Source organism: Podarcis melisellensis (genome assembly GCF_964234715.1).
Source record: "Podarcis melisellensis genome assembly, chromosome: 7".
In the NCBI taxonomy this organism is placed as follows: Eukaryota; Metazoa; Chordata; class Lepidosauria; order Squamata; family Lacertidae; genus Podarcis; species Podarcis melisellensis.
This window is the reverse complement of record NC_138539.1, coordinates 37,282,152-37,290,697: the sequence shown is the minus strand read 5'-3', so window position 1 is coordinate 37,290,697 and position 8,546 is coordinate 37,282,152. Positions and strand designations below refer to the sequence as shown.

The window sequence follows — 8,546 nt, the reverse complement described above, 5'->3', positions numbered from 1 at the left end:
TGCTAACACAGACAAATTGTGCTTTCTACTACTGCTTCAGTCAGACCTACTATGCCCTTCCCCCAAGTTTTATAGAGAGGCTGTTGACCAATGAGGAAGAGACAAACAAACTGCTACACAGGCCCCTCAATTAACTCATAATTCCATTTTCCAAATGACTCAAGAGCAACAGGTGGACATACCAGCGATCTGTAGCACACCTGAGAGTAGAGTTTTTTTTTGGTTTTGGGTTTTAAATGGAACAAAACTGCATTGGAGGCAGGCAGAGTGACTCACCTCTCCATTGAAAACAATAACAAACACAGGGTTGTAATCCTGTGGATACTCACTTGGTTGGGAGTAAAGCCCCATTAAACTCAGAGGCACTTCCTTCTGAATAAACACAAATAGGATTGGGCTGCACAGCTGCTATATCATTCACTCTTAACTGGAAGCAACTCCCATTGAGCAAAGCAGTACTTACTTCTGAGAATCCAAATGTGAGCATGGCAGTATCAGGAACACATGGAATGGGACAAGTCTACAAACCTGAGAAGTCCTATGCTTAGGAAGGAGCAAAAATGAGTCTGTGTTGGCTTGAAACCAAACAGCTGCATAAGATAAGCCATTAAGGCAGGGGTGGGGAACCTGTGGTTCTTCAGATGTTACAGGACTACAACTCCCATCACCCCAGAGACTACAGCCATATTGGCTGGGGTTGATGGGAATTGGAGTCCAAGAGCGTTTGGTGGGTCGCATGTTGCATGTCCCTGCCCTAAAGCTTGCACACAGAGAGAAGCTCTCAGATTTGAGCTAACAGGATTTCATAAAGCAGGAGGGTTGGAGAAACACTAGAATAAAATAAAGATGAGCTCTGACCCACAGAGCAGGGGTAGCCTACAGGTTTTCCCATCAGCCCCAGCCAGCATGGCCAATGGTCAGGGATGATGGGAGTTGTACTCCAACAGTATCTGGAGAGCACCAGCTACTTCTGTCATAGAGGAACCTATGAACAAGCTCTGCTGTCTGCTGCTCACCCCTGTTCAGATGAACAGTGTTGGGAGGGCAGACTGTATAATAAATATAAAAGGAAATGTGGTGTATTGGCTTGAGGGGTGAAGCAGTAGCAAATAAAGCAACTTTGCCACTCCTCCTGCCCTCACCAGATCTAAGGAATCTAGCTCAGCATTGCCACTTATGCCCACTTTACTGACTTTCCAAAGGCATTTCCGAACACCTCTAGCTGTCTGTGCAAACCTATCCCAGCCTCTCATGAAGAGAGAAACACTCTCCCTGATTCACTCAGGACTTGGCATGACACACACATGTGAAGCATGAAGACTCCGGTGTAGTCTGCGGCAGGCAGCATGCTTGCTCTCAACAACCTTTTTGTTTTGTAACTTGAGAAAATCTTTAATAAAAAATAATTAAAAATAAAAACCTTTCTCAAATCTCCGTCGGCAGATGCTGGGGTTCAGGACAGGGGGACTATAGTGAGGCATTGAAGAATAGAACTGTATTGTTTTATTTATTTAATTTCAAAAAAAATTATATACCACTTGACTGGGGGGGGAATGACCCTCAAAGCAGTTTACATGCTACCCTGCACCCTCTAAGCTAGCCAGAGAGTAAGCTTGATAATGGTTGTATTCAGTTTTCTGACACCTGTGTTTCAGCCAGGAGTCGGCAATCTTATTAGGCCTATTGAATTTTTGATCAAGTGATGGGGCTGTCACCCACTCTGTCTACATGTTATTGGACTCCAGTTCCCATCAGCTGTGTCTGCTAGAATCTTATTACTACTATATTTACAAAATATCTCAAGATCAGGTACAGTCAATGTGCCCTTCATATGCTATAGGTCTGCCATCAGCTAAGCCCCAACTAGCATTTTCCAATAGTAAGCAATAAGGGAAGGCCACAGATTTTTTGCCCATTTAAAGTTATGCAGGGAACTCCCATATGCCAAGCAGATTATATCCACACAGGAACCTCAACAACCTTGAACAGGCATTAGAAGCACACATCCCCATTTACTACTGGGAAACTTTTGTCCTGGCCTTCAATATTGCCTCTCAGGGCTTCAATCTGTAACCCACCCACGCACTCTTTGAATTCCTCATCCATAATACTTAACCCATCTACATGCAATTCTTGACCTGTCCAGGAGCTGCAGAACCATCCAGAAGAATGCTTAATGTATACATACAGATGCCCAAGTTTTAAAAGAATCACAAAGGATACTTCTCAGTAGCTTCCACCACAAAACTATCTTGATAACTTTTCAGAAGTGCTTAATGCTACATTTTGTGTGTTTACAATGGTGCATAACTGCTTGCAAATAAGCAAGAGTAAAATATATATTCCAATATGGAGAGAAACCCTAAAGCACCACCTTACATAAAGTTATAACTTCTGGATAGCAAAATATCCTTTTGAACTTTTATCCACACAGTAGGTGCATGTTTTGCATCTTAAGTGCAGGCTAACCAAGGTATGTATCCAGTGTGGATTAAAGGTAAAGGTAAAGATACCCCTGCCCGTACGGGCCAGTCTTGACAGACTCTGGGGTTGTGCGCCCATCTCACTTAAGAGGCCAGGGGCCAGCGGTGTCCAGAGACACTTCCGGGTCACATGGCCAGTGTGACATCGCTGCTCTGGCGAGCCAGAGCCGCACACGGAAACGCCATTTACCTTCCCGCTGGTAAGCGGTCCCTATTTATCTACTTGCACCCGGAGGTGCTTTTGAACTGCTAGGTTGGCAGGCGCTGGGACCGAGCAGCGGGAGCGCACCCCGCAGCAGGGATTCGAACCGCCGACCTTTCGATCAGCAAGTCCTAGGCGCTGAGGCTTTAACCCACAGCGCCACCTGTGTCACCCTAAATGTAGCTAGCTGACTTACCTGGATTTGAGTCTTTCATTGCTGCCATTCCAAGTGTTCTTGTATAAAATAAAAAAAACTTCTTTAGAACTTATCTTGTTGGATAAAAAACACAAATGCTACTTCTAAACTGAATGCACACCCTTAGTGTTTCACCTTATACTTACAAATACACGCAAAAATACTGTGTTTTTACAATTGCAGCTGTTCTCCAGCAGAGGGCATTAGCAAATGCCTTCTCCCTCATTATCAATCAAACGTTAAGTTAAATGTAGCCCTCTATTTTTCAGACTCCTACATAGCCACAATTTATCATAACTCCTTACAAGCAGTGGTCCGGGCCTAAAATTCCATTTAGCATTCTTGTATATTTTGAATAAAAATACTTCAGTGACTTTTTACGTCAAATGTGCTATGTCAAACTGTGGACACTGTATTGAAGGATGTTTAATTTCATGTTAATGTTACTGATTTCCACTTCCTTGTCACATGTAATGAAGTCCGATAAACAAACACTAGATTTGGGAAAGATGGAGGGCACAAGGAGAAGGGGACGACAGAGGACGAGATGGTTGGACAGTGTTCTCGAAGCTACCAGCATGAGTTTGACCAAACTGTGGGAGGCAGTGGAAGACAGGAGTGCCTGGTGTGCTCTGGTCCATGGGGTCACGAAGAGTCAGACACGACTAAACAACAACAGATTTGGCTCCTGGAGGCAAGAATGCAACTCCCAAACTAGCCAGATATACCAACAAACTTCTTGTGATACAAGACTTTGGTTCCAGTGCTACATAGTTAACGTTGACTATATACATGATCAACAGGAGGAATCTAGCACATAATTACATACTAAAAACAAGAACCAACCAACCAATAACCCCCTCCCTTAACCCCACCTAGTCTACTCACACTGGTACGCTTCATTTGTTGAATGAGTTCTAAAAATCAGTTTAATCAGAGATCTCGTACCTACCTGATAATTACATACTGTGTAGGCTTTTTAATTGTGGACAAGTAGAGGCTTTTGATACTATTCATAATTAAAGCAGGAACACTGCCATAAAGCACACAACAAAAAGTAAAAGTTGATATTAACTTTTATTGAAGCAGAGGACAATCATTTAGGCATCAGCAATGGTAACCTCAACTTCTACTCCAGGCTCAATACTGATAGAAGTTATCTGCTTGACAATCTCCGAAGGACTGTGCAAGTCAATGAGACGCTTGTGAATGCGCATCTGGAAACGATCCCAGGTCTTGGAACCTTCACCACATGGTGTTTTCCTTGTGGTGATTCGCAGAGTCTAAAATGTGAGTAAAATGTTTATTTTATATATTTTGCAAGGTTAATAAAAAAATGAGGTATTTACATAAAATATTCATTCAAAATAGAAATAAACAGACATTAAAACATTAGGTGTAATAAAATTATCAAAATATACATAAAACCAAGTTATAAAAACAAATATACATATTAAAGGCCTGCCTTTGAGAAAAATGGGGTGGGGGTGCAAGCATAAAAAACAATACAACCAAGTACCTTCCCTAATATCAATAGACAAGGCATTTCAGAGATTAGTTGCTGTCACACCAAAATATTCCTTAAACTCAAGGAATGAACATGATGCGACACTTGCTTAATGCTATGTTAGATGTCTATAGAGCTTTGCAGAAACTTGCATCCCTGGGGAAATCAAGGAGATAACAGAGCAGTTGATCAACGTTACCTCAGCAAATAGCCCCATTATGAAGGACTGAAGAGTTTACAAGCATCATATTGCCATGTTGACTTACCAGTAACTACAGACTCATTTATACCACACTACTGTAGCATCTTTGGTTAAAGACAGGTACCATAGGTGCTTACTAGATAGTTCCCAGTTCAGGTACTATGTTGTATGTATCTTCTAATGTTTATACATCTCTAACTTATTTTTAAAAAATCTATTCAATACTATACTACACATTACTATACTAGTTCTATCTCCTTCTCCATCCCTAACCAATATATTCACTACAAAGCAAGTAAAATATGATGCAATGATAGGCCTTATTAAGAGGATCTTCCATCTGTAAAAGCTATGAAGCAAAGGAAGAAGTGATGTCAAGAAAGAATTTAAACTTACAAACATTCAGGATAAGAACGTGCATGCAGTTACATACCTTGGTGGGCATGCGGACAGGTCCTTTCACTTTTAGGTTCTTTTCCTTCGCACCTCTGATCAGATCTGCACAGACTATAAAAATGAAAATTGAGTTTTTAAAAAGTTATGTGTTCATCAGTAAAAAAAAAAAAAGCACTATAAGTGTTGGCTCAGAATAGCGTATAAATTAATCAAAGTAGTTCAGTGCACTTTTGTCCTCATAGCCAACAAATGTAGATAAAAGTTTTCTCCTGTGAATTGCCAATGCAACAACTGACTAGAAGTGACGACAATTTAGGATAACTAATTTCATTGCTCTCTTTTGTATATATTTTAATAGGCAACATTCTCAAATTTCATAAACATGCCCACTGCAAACATTGTAACTTATGCAACATAAAAATTACCTCAATCAACCTAGACTTTATCCCCACCCCTGCACTTAAAATATGGAAGCAAACCGGATGGTACAAACATGCAAATCTACCTCAACAAGTAAGATGGCTAACTTCAACAGACCACAACTAATGAGTCTATAGACGAGTTCTTAATCCCCCAATTTCAACTGAAATCATCATTTAATCAAGCATGTCCTCACCATTTTTAAACATTAACTACATTAACAGCTCAATACGATGTCATAAGGCCCAATGAAATCAATGGGCTTAGAAGCACCAAACTGTACAGGATGAAACTACCAAAACAGAAAATTTGGTGGGAAAGTGCACAGACTCCTGCCAGCCGTTTAGAATTTAAATACAAATCTATGCTGTGACCACATTTGGAATACTGAAGACAGATTTGGTCACTTCACCTTAAAAACGATATGGGAGACTAGGAAAAGGTGCAGAAAAGGGCAACCAATATGATCGAGAGGAGAAATTTCCCCAAAGCAAGGTTACAGCAACTATGGCTTTTTAGTTTACAAAAAAAGGAGAGTATGAGGCAACATGACAGAAGTGTTTAAAATCATGCATGGTATAGAAAAGGTTTTCTTCATGCTCTGATAACACTAAATTCCACAGGCATTCAATGAAACTGAATGGTGGAAGATTCAGGACAGGCAGAAGAAAGCATTTCTTCATACAGCACATTATACAAAAAGATAAGGCTATCAATGGCTGAACTATGCCTCTGAATATGCACCCAGGTCCTGTCTGTGGGTTTCCCATGTGAGACCAGGATGCTGAACCAGATGGGTCACTGGACTGATCTATCAGGGTTAGATCCTATCAGCTATTTTGCTACTTACCTTTTTCAAGTGACTTCACATTGCGACTTGTCAAGGTGATTCTGATTCGATGAATTGCTACCTCCTGTTCTACAGGTGCTTTCCCAGTATCTTTAAATGCCTGAAAGAAATGGGTTGTAATGATAAGTTCTGGCATTCGTTTGATGCTAGTTTTGCAACCTCAAAAACTAATGCAAATCAATCTTTAAAATCATAAATAAGATCTACCACACATATTGGACTCTTTCCCTCCACCATTACAGTACTAAGCAGAAATGAAGCATTTAGCACTCTGCACATCATAAAACAGTAAACACACATAGGAAGGCATTTTCTGCATCATCTTTACAACAGCAACAACTTGCCCAAACTCAAGCATTAATTGATGTATCTTAGCCTTTTGTGACTAGGAATAAGTATAATTATTTACACTTTCAATGCCAAAGAACGAAACCCCCAGGATACTCAGTAAAGAGTAACTTTGTAGGCGTATAAGTATTTGTCATGAAACGTGCCCCATGACCGACTTCTCAATATAGGACTGCACAAAACGCTTTTACTGACCACTTGGGCTCTGTTAAAAGACCCAGGCAATAGACCATGTGTCCCTTGAATTTGAAATTAGGATCTAGCAAACCTTATTCACTGACTACAAAACTGCAAGTTTGGTGACTGAGATGAAGAGCTATTTATTTTCATAATGCATATCCTGCTCTTTTAACAAAATGTTCCATGTAGTAAGAAACAATAAACGTAAAACAGAAGCAAAAACATATATAACAAGAGCCCCAGTGGACAACGAAATCGAAAGTGTTCAAAGTTAAGAATCTTTGTAGTTCGTAAGGGCCTACGAAAACATCTCTCCACCACGCGAGTTAAGAGCGAAGAAAGAGGCCTTTTCTCTGCAGCACGTGGACACAGCCGTCCTACTTGGTTATAAACCTCGGTATAACCAAGCAGCCGCAAATCGGTATTTTGCGCAGCCCGATCCTATCTGTGCATATTTAATTCGTAAATCCGACCTTGTTCTACGGGGTTTACTTCCCGAGAGCTGCAGCTAAAACGGCATTAAAGCTTGATCTGGTGAACATACCGAGGAACATCAAAATGGGATCTTACGCGTGCCTCTTAACAGCAGAAGCCCCATCTTTCTTGAGAGGCGGGAATGGAAACGTATCCTCCCCGCCTATTACCATTATTTATTAAAGTTGTATACCGCCCTTCTTCGTAAGATCGCAGGGCGGTGCACAACATAAAAACTACAAAACGGGAACAGAAAAACACGTAATAAAAACAAGAACGAACCAATAACCCCCTCCCCGAAAGAGGGCACGCCTCTACCCACGGCGGGCTTTTAATGAGGCATAAAGGAAAGAAGAACCGAGAGCCACGACCTCGGAGCAGCTCGTGAGAGCGCACGCGCGAGAAGGTGGCTTGGGTTGGGGAGGGGGCCTTAGGCGCAACCGTTAAATTCGAACGTCTCCCACATCCATGGCAACCCGTCGGCGCGAGGGCTCCTGAGGCCCAGTCTCCCTCACCATGGCCGCCGCGGAGCCTTCCTGACCGACTTATTCCTGGCCTAAGCGCGCGAGGCCCGGGGAACAGCGGTGAGCCAGGAAGCGAACGCCTCGCCGAGACACGGACGCAAAGAGGGCGGCTGGCGAGGTGGCGCGGGCTTTATAGGCTCGCCGAGCCACACACGCCCCGCCCCTTTCTCCCCCCACTTCGCCCCGGAACCGATTCGGGTGGGTGGATGGGGAGGAGAAGCGGCGACGGCGAGGGCTGGGCCTGCGAAGCGGAGCAGGGGCGGAAGTTGTTCCTCAAGGCGGCGGGTCGAGGGAGGGAGGGAGGGTAGCCGCCATGGCTGTGCGATGTGCTTTAGGCTTATGCCGGTAGCCGAGTCCTTTTCCTTTTTCCCCGAGGGAAGGCGTAGAATCTCCCTGAAATCTCCCTTCTGTCATTTCCTCTTTATTCCGGCAGGGAGGAAAGGAAACTCTAAAACCTTCCTTCTGAAATGGGGAATTTCCTATTGATCCAGAATAAGACACTCCCACCCCCCTCCATCGAAGGGTAAACATATAGTGTACTCAAAAGGCGTCTTCTGCTGCGGCTTTTGCTGCTCTGAGGCGATTTATCCAGGATGCCAAGCCTCGTCTGTCAAGTTAGAATTTGGCCCCGGAACCTCCCTCGCCCCCTTTTTAAACTATTTATCTATATCTCTAGCTCCAGGCTGCCTTCCATTTCAGCAGTGATTGACTCCGATCAGCCCCTCGCCCATAGAATCAATATAATCGTACAGATTGAAGGTACC

The 8,546-nt window shown here is 42.8% G+C and overlaps 1 protein-coding gene across 1 annotated transcript; it reads right to left on the bottom strand.

Annotated features, from left to right (window-relative positions):
• Positions 1 to 3,939: 3,939 nt before the first annotated feature.
• On the bottom strand, positions 3,940 to 7,933 carry RPS20 (ribosomal protein S20). The gene is made up of 4 exons (XM_081919176.1): positions 7,774 to 7,933; positions 6,257 to 6,356; positions 5,024 to 5,097; positions 3,940 to 4,164 (listed from the first exon to the last, which is right to left on the bottom strand). The coding sequence occupies exons 1-4, from the start codon at positions 7,774 to 7,776 to the stop codon at positions 3,982 to 3,984; spliced, it is 360 nt and encodes a 119-aa protein (XP_081775302.1). The 5' UTR covers positions 7,777 to 7,933; the 3' UTR covers positions 3,940 to 3,981.
• Between the last annotated feature and the right edge of the window lie 613 nt (positions 7,934 to 8,546).

Coding starts and splice junctions, on each gene's coding strand:
- RPS20 (XM_081919176.1), bottom strand. Junction 5,098..6,256: donor TGTGAAGTCACTTGAAAAAG/GTAAGTAGCAAA, acceptor TCATTTTTATAG/TCTGTGCAGATCTGATCAGA. Junction 4,165..5,023: donor CTGTCCGCATGCCCACCAAG/GTATGTAACTGC, acceptor CTCACATTTTAG/ACTCTGCGAATCACCACAAG.